General features: G+C 32.9%; 1 protein-coding gene across 1 annotated transcript in view; it reads left to right on the plus strand.

The window, feature by feature from the left end:
- Window positions 1-24,619, plus strand: part of NCAM2 (neural cell adhesion molecule 2) — a 244,274-nt gene that overhangs the window by 163,048 nt on the left and 56,607 nt on the right. The window contains 4 exon segments of the mRNA XM_015880697.2: window positions 1,033-1,183; window positions 12,221-12,408; window positions 12,937-13,033; window positions 21,020-21,193. Coding sequence (XP_015736183.2) covers window positions 1,033-1,183; window positions 12,221-12,408; window positions 12,937-13,033; window positions 21,020-21,193 — 610 coding nt within the window.

Genomic DNA, 24,619 nt, shown 5'->3' on the forward strand with positions numbered 1-24,619 from the left:
TTGTATCATATTTTCCTGCATTCATTGACGAAACAACTTGCATAAGGTTATGAACATATTTAGTTACAGAATTGGGCATTAAAGTTTTTTTCTCTAAGATATCTGGAGGTCTGGCTTTATCTGCTATTCATGTTCAGTAAATCTAGAACAGTTTTTTTTTTTTTTTTTTTTTTTTTTTCTTCTTAAATGAAATAAACATGAGACAAAGAAGTAACGTTTCCCAATATTGTAGAACAAGGAATTTGTAGAGACAGATTAAAAATAACTATTTTTATGGAATTTGAAGAGTAAATCAGTGATTTTTTATTATTATTTTTATTTTTATTTTTTACTGTTTTCACTAGTCTTTTATGGTTTTGAAAGTCAAATAGGTTTGGATTAGGGGACAGGGATATTATTTTTTATTAAGTCGATGAATATGAAAATTATTTTCTAGGAAATTGGGAGCTAGTATTCATTTTTATTTATTCCCTTCTTCCTTTCAACGATAAAAGAATGAAATCCAGAAATTCAAGTTACAATTATGGATTGTGTTTGTTAACAATTTTAAGCTTCTGACAAGAAAATACAAGTGATGTAAATTAGAAGTCTGTGACTGGATTTGTATTTTGATAATTGTTTCATGGGGACTTGGGGATTTTAAGAACAGAAGTGATAATCCCAACAGTGATATGAGACACTGTGATTTTACACATAGTATTTTCATTAACCACATCATCGTAACAAAATGAATGAGGTCGTAAACAGGCTTTCAGTATGTCATTCACCAGGCCAACTGATAATTTTTGTGATCCTTGACTGTGTTCCTTTAAGCATGTACTTATTCCCATTATTATAGTGCCTAGAAGTAGAACAGCACCTTTTATCTATATTTTTAATTCATTTGACAAATTTAGAAATTACCTGTCAGTAACAGTTTCACCTCAGGTGAAGAAATGCTTTCAGTCATACTATATCAGTGGTGTTTAATATATAAAGCATATATAAATATACTGTATAAAACCTTTCTTTTTCCTAAATCAATGTAAACAGAGCCCAGATGGCCGTATAGAAGTCAAAGGGCAGCATGGAAAATCGTCACTGCATATTAAAGATGTGAAGTTGTCAGATTCAGGGAGATATGACTGTGAAGCTGCAAGTAGAATTGGTGGGCACCAAAAGAGCATGTACCTTGATATTGAATGTAAGTTCCCATATTTTGTTTTCTCTTTAAAAATTGTTTTAAAAACAAAAGTACATTCTTAATGGAAGGTCAGTTTTTCCTTGATGTTTACACTTGCATAATTTAAGAAAGTATGTACTTCTGTATAATTAGTAATAATGAATTCTGTGGAGGAATCTTAGCTTTTTTGAAGTTTACATGACTATTGTCAGGGATTTAAATGCAACAGGGTTTCATCTCATATCATATTCTAATGTTCCTAGCTATTTTAATGCTACATTTCAAGTCTTTGGTCTGGTGGAGACTGCTGTGGGTATTCAGTAAGGACTGATTTGAGCAACAACTGAGACTGGAGCTTAAGTTTCTCACAAGGGAGTTATAAAATGTGTTACATTTTATGAAATGGCAAAAGAAAATGAAGAAATCAGGACAGAATTCATATTAAAGGCCACAAACGAATTTCTGTGTTTATACACTTAATGTCATTTTAACATGTTTCAGGGTGCAATTTTTGAAGTTAATGCTATTAATTTAAATATTCCAATATGTTCCAGTTGAATTAATATGACTAGTATGGCACACTCAATTTGCAATATGTATAGAAACAATAGAAACATGGATGAGCATACTGTTTTCATTCTGAATTTATGCTCAGTGGAGACTCTTTTTGACTCAACTTAAAACATTGCAGTTAAAAGATCTGATAAAAACAGTTTTTAAAATAACAGAGATGTATTATTCTATCATCAGAGTGATCACTCATTGTGATGATTATTTTTAGTGTATAACACAAGATTTTTATTTAATCAAGTGTAAAATGAAATTTGTAAAACTATAATCTCCAGTTTTGAAAACTTGAACTGGTATTTGAACAGGTGTTCTTCGAATACCAGAAATGCAAGCATTTTCATATCCAATAAGTGTCGAGTAATTTTATAATCAGTGCTAATATATTCTAGGTGATACAATGTAAGTCTGTCTCCACTGGCATTCTGACTAACCCCTTACAGCAGTTTTAAATTTGTATTAAAAATGACTTTGCATTAGGTGGGTTGTGTGCCTTGCCCAGTCAAAAAAACAAAACAAAACAAAACGAAAAACAACAATCAAACAACAAAACAACTAATCTAAAGGCAAAACCTCATCTGCCATCAGTCTTATTTAAGTTACATTTAAGTTACATGGTCAAACCTAAATAACTAAAGCAAAACTGGGCAAAGAGGGGAATTTTTTGAGATTCCGTGAATTTGGTATTGAATAAATTATTAGACCTCCTTTCTGTTGTTGATCATTTTTCAGGATATTGTTTGTAACTATGAACATTGCTATCAGGGTTGCATTTATTTTATTTATTTATTTTTAATATTCATTTACTACGTTACAGATATGAAAAAAATCAAATTAAATTAAAACATAAATAAATGAGGTCTATTTGTACATACTGTTCCATAGCTCCTGGGTGTGACTAATTGATGCACCTAATGCCGCTCTATAGTGCCAGTATTCTTCTTTATATGTTTTTACGGCATTTGGTGTTTTTTGTTGTCAGGAGGGAAGGCATGTTCTTGGCACATTCTCAAACGACAGTGCAGTTAAACAGTCCTAATGGAGACACAAAATGCCCTGGTGTCACTGTCTCATCCTTTACCTACTGTGTCCTCTGTCAGAGACTTAAACTGACAGTGGGACTGCACAGAGTTTCTGTACTTTATCCTTGTTCTCTGTTGAGGTTGTTTTTGATGATAAGCACTTCTCCAGGGCAGAAGGAGATTATCAGGTTTGATACCATCTGGGTGCAGTTAACCCTGCCTTTTATCTGGAGTAAATGCTAGACAGCCATAAATTGTAGGGAGCACAGAGGCACTTCAATGATTTCTCCCTACAAAGTCGTATTTGTGTTCAGTTATGTTTGTTTTTTCTTTTATTAAATATGTTAAAAAATAAAATTTAAAAAAAAATAAATGAAGGACATGAACAATAAGATATCATTATTAAAATTGTTCATTAATGAATATAATCATCTGAAAATTTTGATTATACATATGAAGTTGAATATTGGGTGCTATTAACATTAATCAAAATTACTACTGCCAATAATAATAGTAATTGAATCAACTGATAGAAAAATTGACATCTATAATGTATTCTTGGTATTGGGAATTAAGATGTGCCTCTAATAATTAGCTAACTGTCTTTTTTAATAAAAACATATAGAAACAGATTATTGAAAATTAGATATAGCAAGAGGCGCTCTGCAGGTGAGGTTGTCAAAAGGACTCAAGGAGATAAAATGAATAAATCCCAGTGAATTACAAAGTGCTTTGGACAGATAAATCAGATGCCTTTCCAAGTCACAGTTTTCAGTACAAATGTTTACATTTCTGTACAGTACTGTCGTGGTTTTAGCTGATATGTTTGTTCTGAAAATATAAACTATTATATATTATATATTATATCTATATAAGAGAATCTTAAAAATCACAATATAGATTGGATTAGAAGAAGAAAAGTTCTGATGAGAGAGCAAGTTATTTCCTGGGTGTATTTCCACAAATTATTCACTGCAGTGATTAGCATTAGAGAATGAAAATGCATAATTTTGACATATCAGATATGATGGGTAATCTGTCTTCAGAGTATTACTCTCAGTAAGCATGCACTGATGGCATTACCAATTTGGAAAGGATTTAAACAATCCAGTAATGATTAATAGGCTATGACTCCTACAAGCAGTTTTCTGCTTGCCCTTGAAGTTTTCTCTTTGTTGTGTTTCAACTGTAGTTAGCACAGTCAGAAATATTCAAAATTGCTTACACTTAGGAGTAGGCATGTTCACCCTACAATAATACGCGTCTACCCAATCACTCTGTATCACCAAAGGGAATCTCAAGTTCCTTTGGAGAATACATCCCTTACCAGCAATAATGTTTTAAGTCGCGTTCTTTGGAAAAGGCTGTCTTTTCTACCTACTGCCTAGGAAACATCCTAACACAGTTTTTCATAGCTGCAATTAAAGGTTTTCACATCACTCAATTTCATTTGAAATTCTCCATTTATAGTTATTAGATAGATTGTAAGGTCCAGCCTCATGGTAAGCTAGTGTTATGGGCAACAGACTATCAATCACAAGCATATTACATTCAGTAATATGGTACATTTTTATATGAGAGCAACTACATGGGTGTTTAACAAATATGATTTCTTAGAAAGCAATTACTGGAAAACAAGTAATTTATAGTTTCACCATAAATGAGAAGATCTGCTTACTACTGTTTTTTTGTTTTGCCATTTATTTTTTTTTTTATCCAGACCTGAATTTTGTAGTCTTATTCCTTATTATATACCAACATTTTTTCAATTATATGAAAAAATAAAAATAAAAAATTGTGTAACAGTGTAGAATACTATTTCTCAATAAGTGAACTTTTGCAGCATTTATTATTTTACTCTACTGTTTATCAGAAAGTTGTGGTTTTTTTTTTCTTCCACATCAACTTGAAATCATTGTCTTTACTTTTAATCAACTTCTGTTTTCTGAATAGGTTAACATTTTAGGCCTTAGTTATGTTTGCCAGCTATTTTGCACTGCAGTTATTTCAGATGCTTTGGATTCTTGCTATTTCATTTATACCTTTGCACAAATGCAGCATTACTTAAAAGCATACTGAATAAGCTGAGCAACAAATTCTACCTAACTTCATCAAGAAAGGCTTTGATTTAGTGAAAATAATATTAGTGTGGGTAGTAAATCACAAAAATTGTAGTCTATTTGATTCCAAATAGAATTCCAGCTATCTCCTGATACTGTAAATTCTACTAATAATGATCAGTGTAGGAGCAGCCCATTACTTCTCATGTAGTCACCAAAAAGTTTGAAGTTGGATGGGATTGCCTCTTGTCCTGTCACTGGGCACCACTGAAAACTCGATTCCATATACTTAGACCCTCCCTTTGGATATTTGTGTGTATTGATGAGATCTTCACTGAGTCTTCTTCAGACTCAGCAGTCCCAGCTTTTGAGGGCTCTGTTACCACATGAATGATTATGGTCTATTTAGCCCCACCTTATTATCACTGCCTGAGAACAATACTGATAAACACATTTGTCTTAAGAAAAAATAAATATAATTAAAAGCAGCAAAGAGAAACAAAATGCTGTAATATTCTGGAAGAGTTTCTTTTAAGATATTTGTGGTTTTAGTTACATCTTTTCTTGTCAAATGTATAGCTTAAATGAGAAAACAAAGGCAGATGAGCTCAATTGTTATCATCATATACAGTATATACAGTAATTATAACATGAGTTTAGGGCTTAGGGGTGTTACTGGTTAAGACTTTTTCTTGTATACCTTTTTTCATACATATGAATAATTTGGTATGCTGCTTCAATGCATATTTGAAGGGAATAAAATAATTAAATGAACAAAAATGAGGATTATTGCATAAAGTCACTTGGCAAAAAACATTTTACCAAGACTACATGTACTGGAGCATGGATGAGTGCAGCTTTGTTTTCTCTTTCTCATTCTGCCACAATAAATGTAAAACTATAATTTATTCATCTTTATAATAAATCAACCTGTTACTTAAACCAGTAATTTCCATTTTAAAAGATTTTTGGCCTGTGTATGCTGTGTACTTTTTAAAATACTATGTTTGTCAAGAATATCTCTTTTTTTTTTTTTTTTTTTTAAATGCAGCTCTATATTACATGGTCTTGTTGACCTTACCATGAGCTTTAACAGATATTTTAAGTAGATTTTAATACCTCATTGGCTTGAATAAAGTATTTTGAATTTTATTCTTTTTCTTTTCAGATTTAGTAATTTTGTTAATAGATATGTCTGCATAAACACCTTTACTTGCCATCATTATTTTTCACATTTTGAACTAAAGAGTAAAGATTAAAAAAAAAAAAAGAAGAAAAAGATTTTTTTAAATATTTCCTTCATTTTGCTTCACAGTTTTTTCTTGTAGGGCTAAAAGTGTTAAATAATTGATATTAGCACTGAAATTTTAAAATGCAGTTTTCATAATTTGAAAATACAATAAAATTTTGCAAGTCATTTTTTTTTAGATAAAGTCTTTCTTTTTTTTTTTTTTTTTTTGTGCTCAGAGGATCTTGAAGTGATTGAAACATCTACAAATGCGCCATCCACCTGGTATGGAGCTCATGCATCACAGAACTTGCCCCTGACCTGCTATTTCTGCATACACTGAGAGCATAGGGCTAAAGTAGGGAGGGAAACACCAGGTGAGTTTCAGCAACCTCTACTGAAGGTCAGTAGGTTTATAGGTATAGGCTTAGGGAAATCAACCTGTTGGAAGCTGAGTTGGATTTACAAGGTAATTTCAGCAATGCTATTAGGATTTTTAAGCTATTCCTAAAAATTTCATGAAGATTTTTGTTCTTTTCTGGACAGCACTGACTGAAAAATGAAGGGATGCCAAGGCTGAGTCCCTGTTCCATATAGGAACAACTGTTAGAATTTTGGGAATATAGGATGGGAAAGGAGAGCAAGAGAGAGGGGAAGAAAGGGAACAGAGGGAAGAGATAAGCAGGAGTCGTGTTGTGGAGCGAAGGATGATTGGGAAGTACGTAAGGCAAAGGCATGGAGTTGAATTTTGTTCTTAAAATATGAAAAGTGAGATAGGAATAGACATGGAGTCAGAATCCTGGTTTGAGAAAGGCATTGCAGTTTTTACTTCCAGCTGTGTGAGAATTGTGTAATCTAATACACAGTGTCAGAAGTCTAAATTTCTCCAGTAATTCTGACCTGGAATACATGTAGTGATTGAAATTTTGATACAAATTGATGCTGTCTGAAAATGATGTTTCAGTAATTGGTGGTACGTGAACATTACTACTCTTGTGAGAGATCTGCAGAGGGAGAGAGATCCTGCTGTAATTGCCACAGCTAGTGTTCCTGGATATGTACTAACAGAAAATGGCCAGCAGATATATGTGGTCTGTTTCCTTTGAACATAATATTAGCTTATATCACTGAGCTACAATTTCTTTTTTTTTCTTTTTTTCTTTTTTTTTGCTTTCCATCTGATGGACATTCCCCACACTTTTTGACTACAAATAAATCTTTGAACTCTAAAATACATTTTAAATAAACTCAGACTGAAAGCACATGGTAGAATTCACAGCAGTCATTTGCAGGCAATGACTTGCCTTTATATCTGGTTGTTGAATTAGAAATAGAAATATTTAAATATCAGAGATATGTACAAGTCACAAGATCACAGATTTTCAGAAACCATACATTAGTAAATGAGGAAACTATGAATTCAGATTAAACTTAGTGAAACTAGACCTGCTGAGGGTTTCAAAGTACCACCCTGAGAACTATACCCAGCAGTAGCATAAATATTTTAGGCAATTCTAGGTGATTTTAAACAGGTTCATCCATTCATAACATATATTACTATGAAACTGGTTACTTTCTTTCTTTTTCTTTTTTTCTTTTAAGTGGTGAACCAAATACTTTCTCATAATGCCAAGTGAGGTTAAGCAAAAAATACGTTGAATTTTTGTGTCTCTGGCAGTGCAAAGGACCAGCACTATGCAGATATTCATTGCTCATCATTTGTTAATCTGTGATGGTGCCATCAGAAAAAAATAAAAATAAAAAAAAACTCAAAAAACAACAAAACAACAACAACACATTGTGTCTAGCAGAAAGATACCTTATCTTCATTGCAAATGATTTTGTACCTATGTTTTTGGAGATGAAGAAGTCAGTTCGATATTTGGGTTTAAAAATATAATGGAAAAATCAAGGTGATCAGGGACTAGAACTTGGTTGCCCTTAATAGAGGACTCATACTCTTTTATAAACTGCATAATTAGTAGATAGACTATCATACTATTGACCACTATGTGCTTTATTGCATGCATTTGTAGAAGAACCAAAAAAGGGAAGGGGAAGGAAATAATTACTGATGTCGAGGCAAGTACTAGGTTTGTTAAAGTATTGAGTTCTAGATTATGGGAAATATATGCCAGTGTTAACAAAGTAAGAGAGAGATTTCAAAAAATGTAGTACAGGAAACATCCAGCACCTTAGACCTGACAATCTGTTATGTATTTTCACTGTGGGATTTTGGAAAGTTAGTTATTCAAGGAACAAGCACAAAAAATTGGATAGTGTGTGCTTTTAAATGAAGTGCATATCTGATTCTGCTCACTAGTTTGCTGTTATGGCTGTCTGGACACATGCACTGAATTAGGTAGTCTGCCATATCCAGTCTTTTTTGCAACTCTGAACATACACCAGAACTTGATCTTTGAAGTTCTTAATTGAATTATTTTCTGGATGAAACAGATGCTTTATTGGTTTGTTTGAATCACTGTTCTTGGACATTATACCTACTAAGAATATCTACATTCCTGAAACAATTTTCAGCATTTGCTTCTCTGATGCAATCTTCGTACACTGTTTATGAGTAACCACTATTACTAAATGCAGTGCAGTCCTGTCAGTTTCTTTCCCGTATAGGAAAAGGAAAAGCCTGAGCATAACTGATGCTGATTCCCTAATATTCTAAAGTGCCATTCTGAAGTTAGAATTGCTTATAAAATCATACTCTAATAGAGGATTTTGTTTAATTTCATACCTATTTGGCATAGTGTGTCTTCATTCTAAGCATCTTATTAATTCAGATTACCTCACCTCTTCAAAATAATGCTCCATGATTAAAGCTTATAACAGGACTTACAAACTTCATTGTTTGCCTGTGGCTACTAATAGGAAAAGTTGCTTTTGTATGTTTTGGCAACATTTTTTATTTTAAGTAGAGTCGTAAGGTTTAAGTGTAATAAATATCTTTTTGTGACTTATTTTTTATTAAATTTGTGAACAATTTTATTTATTTTTTTTAAATGAAGTGTATTCAATCTCATAGTTCTGTATTTAGCCACTTAAAAATGAAGTATATTTAAATTGGTGGTATTCAATGGACAAGTGCTTAAAAAGAATGTTTAATTTATGAACAGCCCCGAACAGATTTGATGTCATGTACAAATGAATGCTGAGTAACATATTTCTATGGTTTTACCTTTCTCATTTATCTGTTTTTGTTTTTTTTATATTATTATTATTATACAATATGTGCCTTGCATTTAAATATCCTATGTCAATATATGACATATGATATTTATGTTTCTCAGTTATTTTAAAAGACAGAACACATTAGATTTTAAGACAACAAAGTCAATGTTATGTTTTCAGTAGCTTGAAGAGTTTCTTTTTCAGTGCACTGCCTTATGTTAAATGTATTATGTGCTTCTGTTTGAAATACCAACTTTGTAGCCATATAAGCCTGCTATAGTTAATGATGAAGAGCATACAAGAAGAAAAAGGAAAATCTCTCTATAAAATAATTATTTCCTTCCACTTAAACATTCTTATTTTATAAGAAATTTAATTGTCTTCTATACATACTTAAATAATGATTTCCAGACTTTTCTTCATATGAAACATCATTCCAGTTATCTGTTACTTACTTGTGAATTTAAGATGATTTGTCTGAATCAAACCATTAATGTTTCTTTTTCTCTTCTCTACATTGGATCTACTAAGTACTGGGGAAATTACTGAAAAGTCTTTTTATTTCCTGAGGCTTTTAAGTGGGAAAATGAAAAGCTCATTTTGTTTAGTTTTGCTTTTTTTGGAAGTTGAGACTGCTCTTAGTATGTGTAGTCACGTGTAAATCACAGCCCAAAATTCTTTGTAAATTATTCTTTTAAAATATAAAAAGATGCTGCAAGCATCCAATAAAGATCTACCTCGGGAAGACAGAGCAGTTTAAAATGAAAGTCCCTGTTCTCCTATAATGCATGTATGGCAAATGTAAAGTTCTTTTTCACCTGTAACACTTAAATATGATATAAATTGGCCAAATGTATACTTAAACCCACAGGAAGCACCAAACCATGTGATTTTACCTGGGAAGGAAAGTTATCTGGGTTTCCCACAGTGCATTGTTACATCATCCATTTTCTTTCCATTGTTCAAGGACAGAATAAACTTATCATGAGAAATTATGCATTGTGGAGGATAAAGCTTATCTAAAATCTGTTGTGTGGTAACCATGTTTTATGTCTCATGCACACTGTGATGAGATTTCTGGTCCATATGTTTGTCATGTTCAATACAAAAACTGTCTGCCAGGCACAAATCAGTTTATGAAGCTTTCCTTCAAGTGACTTCCATTGCTTAATTGCTTTCTAGAGGAAAAACCAGGAGCTGGACTTTTGATATTCCAGCATTCCATTCTTAAGCATAGAACAGGCATATGCAAAGTTTTGTTGTTTTTTTTTTATTTTCAGAGAGGTCCTGTGTTTTGAAATGTCACATCCAGAAGTCTCTTTAGTAGTCCATTCTTTACATGATGTTTAGATGCTGAAGTAGATGCTTAAAGGTCTATTAAAATCAAAGGGCAGTGGAATTTCTTGCTATAATACTTGGAAAAGAAGGGTGAGCTCTTGTGTCTTATAAATAAAGCCATAGGAAAACATATTTTGTGTACTCAAAGAATGTTGATTATGATGATCAGGGTAGCAGACTTGATTTGTACGTAGAACCAATGACAGTTCTCTTGTAAAAGTCTGTAAGTATACATGCACCAGAAGCATAAAAACACTAAAAAGTTAGTTTTGCAGAAAGGCAAACTCAAAAGGAAGCTGAAATCGTGTTCTACAGAAAGAAGAAAGTAGTTTTACACCATTTCCAAAGCTAAATTTTACAATTCAGTTAAATATGCTCTGTTCTGGCCTTCGTTAGACTGCTAGAGATTTTCTAGCCTAAATTTAAACTAATTTTAAAGACTAAAGCAGAGCTTCCTGGCATACAACAGTAAGCACTTAAGATTTCTTTATTTAAATAAGTATATACATAAATATTTCGAGTATTAAAAAGAGATGCCGTGACACCCATTATAATTGATAATTATCCTCAAGAATTGTTAGTTTCCCTCTCTTTCAGTAATACAAAGAATACTTAATAATCTTAAAATATAATGAGTAGGATTAAAATGAAAAACATACTTCAAAATATTCAGTAGACAAAAATACAGTTTTACTCAAGGCGGGCAGAAGAGGAGGGAAAGAACTGCTCCCTCCCTTTCATTTCATGAAGGCCATCAGGGTCTCCAGTAAACTGTAAAGAGTGGAAAAGTTTTGTCAATGCTGGCACTATGATCCCAAAATTATAATTAGTTCACAAACCAGACATTTTGTCTGTATTTGATTCACTGTTTAGCTACATGTTTGACGTAGCCATTTACAGCCAAATTTGCAAGGAAGATGCACCTTCTTTTTATTTTCTGTAACTTTTATCAATCAACTGGTACAAAGATCATCTTAAACAGAAATAGTATGTACAGTGTTTTACCTGAAATTGGTAGGATACATTGCAATATTTTAGATATTCTTTTTTTTTTTTTTTTTTTTGACTACCTCTACTGTAACCTGAAGAGAAATTGGCCAAGAGTTTTTTTTTTTTTTTTTTTTCTTCTAGGTTTATTCACATCCCTAAGCATATTTCCATAGAAGGATTTCATAAGGTCTATGTTAATTCCAATGGGAAATTGATGAAGCTATTAGATATCTATGAACATTCATTGTGAATGTAATTTCCCCATGGCAAAAGTGGACACTATAAATTCTATAAACAGCTTATATAAGTTTCATAATCTAATCACATTTGTCAAACAAGGGTCTTTCTGAAGAGTTTCTCATCCTTGGGAAGAAATAATCTTAGCCATTTCTGAAACACATCTTTCAGGAGACTGATGTTGCCTAATATTAAAAATAATTGATAGGTCTTCTCTTCCTGAGAATTTTCTTCTGAAACAATTTCAGCAGACGAGAAGCATATGAAAATTAGGTCTCTAGAAACTCAAGATTGTATACTGCTGTTTTCATGGTTAGTAATAAATTAAGAATTCAATTAAACTTTCTAAAACGTTAATGCTTCAATAGGTTTATACAGCTTGTATTACTGAAACAGTTAACGTATTTCTGTATGACTTCTTTTTTTTTTACAGATGCTCCAACATTTCTGTCGAATCAAACTATATATTTCTCTTGGGAAGGCAATCCCATCAATATAACATGTGAAGTGCTAGCAAACCCATCTGCCTCAGTTCAGTGGAGAAGAGGAAAATTAGTTCTACCAGTAAAAAATACAACACATCTGAAGACCTACAGTGCAGGAAGAAAGCTGATTCTAGAGGTAAGGCTTAAAATGGAAATCAGTGCAGTGCAAATAATTAATTTGTTCTTCAGTGTGGCATCATCACAAGTATTGCAATGCGTAAAGATAAGTTTTACGATCTACTAAGTAAAGCTCTTCAAAACAAAAAAGTGGTGAACTGATTTGTCTACACATTTCTTGTGAACAGCTAGGAAATAAACCTTATTTACATAGCTTATATTTAGGTTTCCGCCAGCAATTAATGTAATTTGCATTCATGGCAAGTAAATAAAAGCACAAGTAAAAGATTAAACCATCAGGGGCAAATTTAAAAATTAAGTGACTAAATGGAAGGTGCTTGTCATATAAAAAACTGTATATGTAGCTTCAGTCACAACTGAGGAGGAAAGTGAAGTGATGAAAGACTGCAGTTGATTTGGTGCATTTAGGGCTGAAGTAAGAATAAATCTGAATGTTAGTAAAACAGAACATGTTTGCATTTCTGATTTTTTCAAAGAAATTTACTTGATTAAAAAGTGATAGTTACAAATTGTATTCATTTTAAAGATTGCTCCTACATCTGACAGTGATTTTGGACAGTATAACTGTACAGCTACAAACAGAATAGGAACAAGATATCAGGAGTACACACTCGGTCAAGCTGGTAAGTTAAAACTGTTTCTAAGTTTATTAAAACATTTCTTCCATCACAATACAGTTCAGACTTTTCTTAGTTTACTTTATTCCAATAGAATGCTTGCAGTTAATTTTAATCCTCTGAAACTAGAGTAACAGTACAGTGTATAATAAGCCAGATTCCCTCAGAATATGAATTTTCCTTAGACTGAATATTAAGCCCCTCTGAAAATTGAAGAAAAATTCTAGTAAAAGCAAGAATAGATTAGGAAAGATTTTTTCCCTTTTTCTTCTCTGTATTTTCTTGAGAAGTCAAGGATGTCAAAAAACTTCAGCAAAGACTTACTGCCATTTGCACTTCTCATTATTTAAAAGCAGAATTTGACCTAGAATTCGAGATTGGATTAATTTAAGCTCAGAAATATTCTAGAACCAGTTAGAGAATTTCTGAATATTTTTCGGTCTATCATTGTTTAGAGAAATACAAAAATATTATTGAATATTTGTTTTTTGGCAGAATTAACTGTTAACTGAGAGTAAATGAGAGCTTCCTAGCTTTTCTTTCAGTGTCATTTTGTTGTGATATGGACCAATGCTTGTTCAGCAAGCTTTGAGGTCTCCCAAAATGTTGATCTACATTCTTAGGTGGTGCAAATTGTTCCAGTTTTAATGAATCTATGGAGTTACAATGTAGTTTACAGTAACAGAAGTTCAACCGAACTGAATACTTTATATCCCTTGTGATGCGCTGTTATCATTCATTTTCTTCATGGAACTTTAAGGTCATACTACTTTGCTTACATTTAAAGGTTAGAAGTAGAAATAAGGATTAGAGCATTTCCAGTCTTGTGTGTTTTTTTGTTTGATGTTTGTTTTGTTTTTATTTGTTTGTTTTTGTTTGTTTGTTTCATTTTATTGGACTCCTGTATTTTTTACAATCTGTATTGTTTCAGTAGTAACTTCTAGTTATATTTTCTGAAATAAGAAAATAAATTCTAGCAGGACTGTTCAGGGTGCATTGCTGAAATGTGCATGTCTAATTGTAAGGAGCCTCTCTTACAATACCTGGTATTTTCATTTTTTTTTTTAATACTGATCAGTAGAATAATTATTTTCTTCTAGTATCTTAAGTGTTATAAAAAATAGTTGTTTACAATTTCTTAGATGTAAGAAATAAGGGCTTTGAAATTTATTTCCATTATCTCCAAGGAAATCGTTACTAGCACATCATTTACCATGAAGACTACATTCTTTTTGTCATTTGATGGTCAAAATGCCCGAGCTTCCTTAAACAGGGAAATACTGTTTTTCTCTTAAGAAACAGCAAATTTTGCCGTGGCAAGATTTGTGTCATCCAGGAGAGCCATTCTCCTTCTTTTGAGAACATTTTTTTAGTTACTCTATTACAGATCTGATCATTTGATAGCTTCATTTTACTAATGAAAATATATTAACACTTCCTGTATGTAAAAATCCTTTGTCTCAACTAAATTCTAATTTTATACATAAATTATTTATATTCTGCCACACAAAGCTCTCTCTAATTTAAGGACAGTCACAATCTAATCCATACTCAAAATCTTTTTTGCATATATGTGTGCATGAGAAAAGATTTATTTGTTGAAGTTATTAACAGAGGTAAATTAATACATATTTAGTGAAACTAACAGATAAATAATGCTAACTAAGCATTAACTATATATGAACATTCTATAATATAAAATGAAATAGGAAATAGAATAAACTCATATTTTGTAGAAATTAGTTTGAACTGTCACAGAGTTATCTAGATCAATCTATGTCCTTGACTGTGGGTCAGTTGACCTGTGGGCCCCCCCAGCCTGAAAAATGGGAAGGGAAAAGGGGATGGAGTAGGGAGATGGGAGCTGGGCTCAGGGAAACAAACAGAGCAGTAACATTTGAAGGAGAAAAACTTATTTTACTAACTGTGATATCGGAATGCAAGATAACACAATATAATACAAAACTAATTGAAATTGAGGCTAATAGATCAAGTCAAATAAGAGAGAGAGTTTTCCAAAAATCGAGAAGCCTACTTTCAAATGGAAGGTGTACAGCTTGTAATCTCCACACCCACTGCCAGGCAGTGAGAGAGAGAGCGAGCGTCACTTCCATGAGGTATTTCCCTCTCTGACAGTGAGGTCCTCCGTGATGTGTAGTTCTTCTTCTCTGTGCTCCACATGATGTTACGGTGGGGAATACCAATAGCAAAAATTACAAAACCATGACAGAACATATACCCTTAATATACCACGTTGGTGTAATATTTGTGTGACGTTTGAGGGTTTCAGGATTCCAGTATTCCAGGTAGTACTTACAGTAGTATAATCCATAACATTCACAGTCCTGAAAGATTGACATTGTTAGCATTTGTTCCTAAATACACTTTTTCAGGGGAGAGGGGAGAGAAAGACAGAAAATAAAAAACGTAGTTTGTTTATTGTTTAAGCTAGGATCAACAGAAATACAAAATAGCCAGGAAGACAGAAGATAAATCCATCATAGTCACTACAGGAATAAAATGCTGAATATAGCTTTCCTCCTTGTTTTCCTACGTATTTTTTTTTTTACTCCAGTAAAATAGGAAATCTTAATGACTGATATTTCACGTGTTAAAAAGCCTATAAAAATTTTCCTGCATTTAAATGCAGCACGAATTTTCATTGGCTTTGATTGTAAGTACTAATGCTAAGGTGGTATGTACTTTCACAATGGATCTGTCAAGAAAAAAATAAATACTATTTCCACGTGGAAAATACTATTAAGCAAAGTATCCTGCTACATCAAATTTTACAAATAATGATTATTTTACTAAATTGTTTTCTTTTAAAATTCTGTTTGAATGACTTGCTGAATGTTCCATTTTTCTGCTTTAGTTGGTCTTCAGCAGATTCAAACTGCTTTTTTTGTTCTTGTTTTTTAATTTAATACTGGCTGAAAAGCGATCATATGGCTCAATGCTGTTATCTTTATTTCTTTTCCCATCCTCAAGGAATTAGGCTTATTATTGACACAATTTATACCTGCCGCTATGCCACTTTGTGTGAGAGAAGAACTATATCTTTTCACTGTAATTATACAAAGCTACTAAATTAGCCCATACTTCAGATATTGTCATTTAAATCTTTCACAACAGTTGAACTGTATGTAGTTCAAGGCTTCACACTGAAAGGTTCTGACCATTATTTACAAAGTGCTGAGAATCTTTTGTGCTTATTGAAGACCTGTTTAGGTGTGGTCAGAACCTGAGTGGTGGTGATCAGCTCCAAAAGAGTGACTGACACACTCTTTTTCTTATTGCTTAAGCATTTAAATGTCTTTGTTAGTAAGTACAAAATACAAAAAGAACCACAGTCTTTTCCATTTCTTGCCACTGCAAATGAATTACCTCCCATCACATCCACAACTTTTATTTTCGAAATCTACTTATACTCATTTTTTTTTTTTTTTTTTTTCCTCCGTGACAGGCTTAGTCTATGACAAGCCAGGTGAGCATGACAGATTGTCCCAATGGCTTTCAAAGCCTGAGGTGAGCACAGATATTCTCAGATTTACCCAGATATAGTTTAGTCCTAGTTAATGTGAATTATCAGTGTTTAGGGAGATTTTAAAACAAGTAAAGCATATTTCATTTCTATCACGATCTCAGTATTATTATGTCATATGCATGGGAAGGACAATAAATGAACTTCACAGAAGTCCTTTAACTTGTTTGTTTGTTTGTTTGTTTTGGAATCAGTTCCTGTTCAAGATATGATAAGGTTGACCCATAAGTGACAAAAAATACAGCATCAGATTTAACAGTTTACTTCTCTGAATTTTTGATGCTGGCACTTTGGGTCTGTTTAATGGATGTTGCTTCTCGTTTCTCCATATATTTCTCTTTTCATGCAGGCAAGATAAAATCAATGAAGTAGAACTTTATTTTCCCTGGAAAGTAACATAAGAAAAAAGATGTTCTGTGCTAAAGCAGTGCTTTCTGATCTTTTTTTTTTATTTTTATTATTTTATAAATTGTACCTTGCTGCTGGCTAAAGCCCATTTATTTATTTATTTTCATAAAATATAGACAGATCTCAAATGCAGATTGCAGTCCTAAAATTTGTCATGCACGTCTTCTGTAGTAGCATCAACTGAGGTATTTCTACTAGAAAAAGAACCGTAATTGTTTCAATAAGCATGTGAGTGAAACAGTTAATAAGCAACTTGGTGGATGTTTTTTTTCTTTTTTTTCTTTTCTTTTCTATTTTTTTTTTTTTTTTTTTTTTTTGCTTTGTGTGCATGTGTTTTATTTTTATTCACTATTTATGTATTTATTTGCTAGCTGTGGCCCAGGTTCCTAATCCATTCCTTATTTTCAAGAACTCTCAACAATTTGATTAAATAAATCTGTTGTAGCTGTCACCAATGAAAGGCATCAAGGCAGTACTCCCATCTCTTTTCCTGCTGTGGTCCTGATACTACTTACATTCAGCATTTAGATGTAATTACTTTCTCTGAGTTACAGAACTGTAAGCTGCAGAACTATATGTAGTAGGAACATTTTGACAGGAGATAAGGAGACAAGAACTAACTGGAAGATAATTCTTTGAACTCACAACCTACTTCCACAACTTACTCCCACACCATCACTTCTCTTCTCCATTTTAACTGTCAAACTCTCAGATGAAAAATTATTTTCTTCTGTAAAACTATCAAAGAAATAGCTTGAAAGTATATATATATTCAATGAAAAAGATTTGGTCATTCATTAAATGTGTTGGATAAACCATAATAGACTTGAAATAGTATTTGCATGACTGTGGAGATAAAGGCATACTCATAATTGTATGTGTATTATTTATCATCAGCACTACTATCCTTGGAACTAAGCCTTAATTTAGGCCAATGGATCACAAAGCTCATTTGTACTAACCTGCTTTATGCACTGAATACAAAATGTACTAAACTTTGCACTTGGAGTCTTTTTTTATTTTATTTTATTGTTTAATTAATACTTTAACATCATGCATGAGTTTTCTGCTGTATATTTTCTACTAGAGCTTATATAGAGCTTAGAATATAAAAAACTGATCACCGTCCATAGCTAAACTCTTAAAATATTCATTAGTTTGGTTTTAAGGCGAAAAAGAACAGCTGTTCTGCCCCTCCACGTGTAGACTAAAGCATTACAGTCTTGCAGATTATTCTTTACTTGTGCTAATCATTGAGACAGAGCCCTACAATTGTAAAACAGTATCATGGCAGTGCTCCAAATAATTTCAGCTGATGGGACACACATCTCAAATGCTGAAGTAGTTCAGGAACAGAGGGCTGTTTACTTTGCATCATGAACTTCTTTGGGAAAAAGCTGCAATTGGACATAGTTTGAAGGAGACAGTAGGTATTTCATTCTATCCCAACAGAGTTGTGATTGCTTGTTGACTACTTCAGCTAGGAATGTGTCTCCTTTTCTGTTTTCTTCCAGTGATCCTTTTCTTAAAATAAGATGCTGATACAGTTCAACTCTGAAAATCACATGAATGTTACCAACACATATGTGGGTAACTTGGATTATGAAATGCATATCTGAAATGGAGTTGTGGATAAATTTCACAATGAGTTTTAAACATATTGCATTATGCTAATTATATTATGTCAAATATTTACTAGATTTTCACTGGAGCTTCATTTATTCTAAATTGAACAGTATATTCATATAGCATAAATCATATTTGAATCTGCATCAGGGAACAGGATTATGCAGGCATAAATGCTGGGAAAAGTGATTTCCTTAACATGTTGAAATTCAAGCAGAGTGGGTATATAAATAAAGTTTGTTTGATTCACACCATTGACCAAAAAATTGTTTTGATTCAAACTGAAATAACAGTGAATTGACTCATAAAAAGAGCATACAAAAAATAACATGAAACTAATCTCAGTGAAATTAAATATTTGCTCAACCTTATAAAAGTAATTTGTTTCCATTTTCAGTTCTTTTAACAACAGAAAAGGAAATACATTTTTTTAGGAGCTATTCATAACAGTATGGGTATCCATAGCAGCTTCTAGCTCATAATTAAATGTTAAGGCCATTTTGCTCTACTGGACTGCTTAACACACATACTAATGCATCTGGAGGAGAGGAGTCACAGTCTAGTATTAATCCTTGTCCTCTGAATTTGAGATCAGTGCTTATTCATCAAGCAGCTCACATAGCTCATTGTCCTGAGTGATCACAGGAAAAAAAAAAAAAAAAAAAGTGTTTTTTTTTTTTAAATATGCTTTCTTTTTCTTAAAAAACAAACTTTTGATCAATTTGAGTTTAAATTGTGGATGTCTTGATTATCTAAGCAAAACAACTCATTAGGAAAAAAAAAACCAAAAAAACAGTTAACTGTTCTCCTCTTTGCATAGAATACTGTTACATTCTGCTATGCCCTTTGTGACTGTGAATTTTGAATTCCCTTATGCACAATAATACAGCTTCCATATGATGGTTGGACTTTTCCTGCACCATCCTGTATCTGGGTGATAAGAAAGTTTCCTAGAATATGGAAGTTTTTGGGGGTTTGAATCCCTCGAGATTTGTATTCTGCCCAAATCTTAAATTTCATGGAAGTATTTAGTTGTGTACATGTAAATAAAACTGCTGTTTTTAACAAAACAAGCATCAAGCATTGGAAGTTTCAGGAGACCTATTTTCAGGAACTTTAATTGTAGGGATGGGCAGAGGTATGATTCAGGCACTCAGCTCTGCAAGTGTTACAGAATATTTCCTGGATAATATAGATGCCTGACTGTTAAGATGATTGATAAATCCACCCCTATAGAGTGTCTTTGCCAAGTGTCCGTTTCATGAGAATTCATGGATGAATATATTATAAGGCCCGTTCTTTAGTATGTTATAAACATTTTTGGCTCATTTTCATTTTGGTACTGCCATTGGCTGAATTTCAGATTGATTCTTTTTATTCCCAACTGCCTGACTGCCCTTGAATAAAGACATTTATGTTTTATGTAAATGGTTGAATACCCAGTGACCTGATGATCAGCTTAGGTTCAAGCCCTTGCTTGTCTTTAGAACATATCTTTGATACAAGGGAGACAAAGAAGATTCCACATCTGTAATTAGATATGCAAGTAATAGTGAAATGTATCAGAACAGAGTACTCAAGTGTTTCAAATTCTTGTTCCTCTGTCTACAAAACTGCAATCCGTCCTAGCATTTGCAATACTATTTTTGGTAATTGTAATGCTTTAAAACCTAGAACAATTTAAAAAGTTACTTTTCTGTATTCTCTGTAGTATTTTGGACAAACATTAAGAGTGAAATAATGTTTACATTTTTGAAGATGCACTGACAGTAAGGTTGATTTTCACCTTCACTTCATGCCTAGTGTTTCAACACCACAGACTACTACTTTATTTTTCTAGTTCTTTTATATTTTAAGAGCTGTGCACTTGCTTTTGACCAGAGAAAACGTGTTTCTAGCAAGCTATTATGAAAAGTATTTTTAAAACTGAAAAGAGAAACCTTCCTCTAGTATTCCTAGATAGTATCTTGGAATCCAGTCTATCAAATATGAGAAAAAGTTATGTTTTTAGCTGTAGTTCAGTTTCAGAAAAATGGCCAAGTGATCTCTGCAGTTTCTTGTCATAATCTCATTTAGAAAAATTCATACTCTGGATGATCTGTTTAGCTGCCATTTCAGTGTGTTATTCTCCTTCACGTAATCATTTATCAAACGATCTATTGGCCATGACAAAGGCCACACAAATGGAAAATATTTTTACATATCCTTACCATACAAGAAAATAAATGTATCTGTCTTGCAGCTTTGTTTTATAAAGCTTAATTTGTTTACCTGAACTGAACATTATTTCATCACATTCAATATTTTTTCACCCTTCAACATACTAAGCAGACTTCTTGGGGTTGATTATCAGCTGTTAGTTTAGATCTGTCTAGTTGCTACTGATCATTAAATTGATGTTTGTATTTTTCTAGATGTGCCATCGAATCCTTATGGAGTACGAGTCTTAGAGTTGTCACAAACCACTGCCAAGGTTTCATTCATTAAGCCTGATTCACATGGAGGTGTGCCCATTCATCACTATCAAGTCGATGTAAAAGAGGTAGCCTCAGAAACCTGGAAGATTGTCCGCTCCCATGGCGTTCAAAGTAAGTTTATGAAAAATGAATGGAAGTATTGATAGAATATCAAGGGAAGAGAATTCAAATGTGTGTTAATTGATTCTCGATTCCTCCATCAGTCTTAGCTGTATCTCCACTTAATATGGGGTAGTCAGACCTTTTTGCACCAACTAGAAATCTTGCTTTGATCAATTATCAATTTTTAATTTTACATAACTTAGATGAACAAATTTATAATTATTCCCCATTTTTTCACTGTGTTTTCAAATAGAGACAAATAATATTTGTGAAGCTATAGATTTCAAAGACTGTAGAAATCACAGAGGAGTTAGTTTGACAATGCGTATTACATACAAAATTAAATTAAAATGTTAAGTAAGCTATTTTGTGATGTTTTATCCTATTTTAATTAATGATTTTGAGCTACTTGATAACCTTTGTACGTGCCTGTCAGTATTCATTATATCTGTTTCAAAAGCATCTAAAAAGTACTATTCAGTAAGTGATGCATAAATGCATTTGCTTGATGTTACATCTATTGACTATTATACTGGTGGGAATGCTAAAAATTGGTCCAGTTAACTGCTGGGTCTGTGCCTTTTTTTGCATATCTTTAAAAGCAGAAAACAGTGTAAGCATACAGGAGTTCTTTTAAGTACAAGCGCAGTCAGGGTATTTCGACAGAGTAATATTAACAAGGTCTTAACAGATCAGAAATGCCTTCCATCCTCAATTTACTCTTTGGCATTTTCAGCTGATAGTGCAAGTCAAAGCAGTCCCAACAGACTTCTGATTCATACAGGAGGAGGTGAATTGTTTTCGAGCTATCACTGCACTGAGGGGACAACAAATGTGTCAAATGATCTAATGTGTCATCACATCACATCCACCACACACAAAATCTCTGCACTAAGTACAGTATGATCCAACTAAAAAAGTAGAATTGTTCCAAAGAAACATACATGTAATTTACAAATATTCAATTAATGACTTTTTGTCTTTTCTTCACTATATTTGGTAACTATGAGTATAAATGTAGCTCTGTAAATAATGGTAGCATTCATTTTAGCTCATTATATTGTGCATCTTTTCAGTACTAGAAGGCCAAAAGGACAGTAAGTTTCTTCTAATGGCAAGGCATACACATTAATAGATATTAATAGTGTGCCCCGATGGCACAGTGGTAGGAATGCCGCCTTGCAACACTGGGGCCCGGGGTTCGAATCCCCCCTGTGGCGCAAGTGGTAGAAGTGCCGCTCTGCTACACAGAGTGCTCGAATCCCAGGGGTTGGACTCGATGATCTCTAAGGTCACTTCCAACCCACACGAGACTATAATACTATGATATGATGGTGATATTACTGTGCCTCTTTTAAGATTATGTTTCAAAATGTATTCAACACTTCTTTCTCTTAGCTGTTTTTTTCAGTGACTTGACAATAAATTCTCTGGTGACAATTACAGTGTACCACATACTAAAATTTATGGTGGCCTGTCTGTGCAGTAGGCTGCAGTGTTCTGAAATGAAGGTTAGCCAGTACTAGGGTGCTCAATTCAAATGCAAAATCAGAATGACAATAAATAAGTCTTCAGTGTTAACTTTGTACAACAGCGTACTGACCTTAGTCTTCATTCTCTCCTATTATTAATGTGAGATTTGTAAAAAGATTAATTGATTATGTAGAAAAGATGTATAACTTGACCGACATATGCTGCTACCAGAGTTGCCTGGTGCTGCTTTCTTCAAAAGCTCACAGCTTTTTTAAATACTCTGTCAGCATTGCGTGTTTCTGAGATGTTACCTAAAGCATATGTTGGTGTTTGCTGTGTCATATAACTTGATCTGCTTAGAATTACTGTAGTACAAACTCTGATTGCATTGTGCTGGAACTTATTTTACAAATGGGAAGTGGTGTGACAGATATAAATACCTTCAGTAGTTATGAACATAGTACCTGTGTGAAGTAGATCATGGGCTTTTACAAACTCTGCCTCCATTCCCCCTGCAATTGAAGACAGCTTAATTCAGAAAAAGATGGTGTTAGTTCTTGCATGCTGCCACATTTTCTCCATTGTCTTCCTTTTGTGCCATTTGTCGCACATCCATTTTTTCTCTTTCCTCACCAGTAAGTTTACAGGGTTTTTATCTTACTTCAAATCTGTGCTTTAATTTTAATTCCATTGCCTTCTAACAAGCACTGAGAGTTTTTGTGGGGAAAAAAAAACAAAACAAAACAAAACAAAATCACAAAACAAACAAACAAAAAATCCACAAAATAAATCACACTGCTTTTAAACATTTTTAATGTTTCAGCACCCACATGTAAGGACAGAAAACTAGTCATTGTAGAAGTGACCTGAAGAATCATCTCCGTCTACAAATATTTACATTGGGTAACAGGAATAAGTATTGAGAATGTGAACTTTGCTGAGAGGATCGTCGACAATGTTAAAAAGTCATCATTCATCCATAATTAATATCTCCTGTTTTGCGAAATCTCTGTTCGTATTCTCCTACACAGAAAGACTGTGATTGTATTGTCTATATTTCCCTGAATTTATTTCTGAACTACTTTAGAAATCAAAAGCTACTGAAGAATTTCAAACAGTGGCTAAGCAGGAGACATTTTTTTTTCTAAATACTGCTGATTCTACACTACAAAGTAGCGTACAGAGTAGTACAGGGAAATCCAAAGAGATGAAAAAAGCATTTAGCTTAAGTTGTTGAAGATATTTAATCAGTTAAAAATTGGGTCTGTTTCTAATGTGCTATGTGGCCACAGCAGAAAAACAAGAGAATTTGCCAAAACAAAGACTGAGCAGCCCAGAGGAGAAAAAAAATCTTCCAAGATGGAGATGTCAAAAATCAGTATTAGAATCTTTTTATATGAGAGTACTGTTAACTGGAACTGGAATCTTTCTGAAAAATTCATCGTTTTCCTGTTTCCTGCGCATTCAGAGAATTTCAGGAAGTTTTCTAAAACATCTGCTTAAACTTTGCTTTATTATTATTATTATTATTATTATTTAGCCTATCTACATTTTCATAGTAGTAAATGTTGAGATATCCTCTTCTAAACCTGTATTTTCAGTTCATGAAAGCATTGTTAATGTAGGTTTTGTTAGAGTGAAGACTTGTAATTTTTTTACATTTTCTTAAAACATTGAAAATAATTTTAATTCTTTTGATTGATAAAAATATTACATGCTTTGGAAACAGTTTCTTATTGTACTTAAGTAGGTAAGAATCACGTTCCTACCATACCTTAATATCTGGCTAAGTGAGGCTTAAGGGAGAGGGATGGTTAGCCATCATGCAGTCAGTGCATGAGTCATGACTTTTTCCCAGCAGCCAATGATAAACCATGCTGTATTTTTACAGGGAATCTTTTTACCAGACTGATTTAAATCAAAACTGATAAAACAGCACTGCAGCCCCTTCTTTGCCACAGT

This window comes from Coturnix japonica, chromosome 1 (assembly GCF_001577835.2).
Source record: "Coturnix japonica isolate 7356 chromosome 1, Coturnix japonica 2.1, whole genome shotgun sequence".
Classification (NCBI taxonomy): Eukaryota; Metazoa; Chordata; class Aves; order Galliformes; family Phasianidae; genus Coturnix; species Coturnix japonica.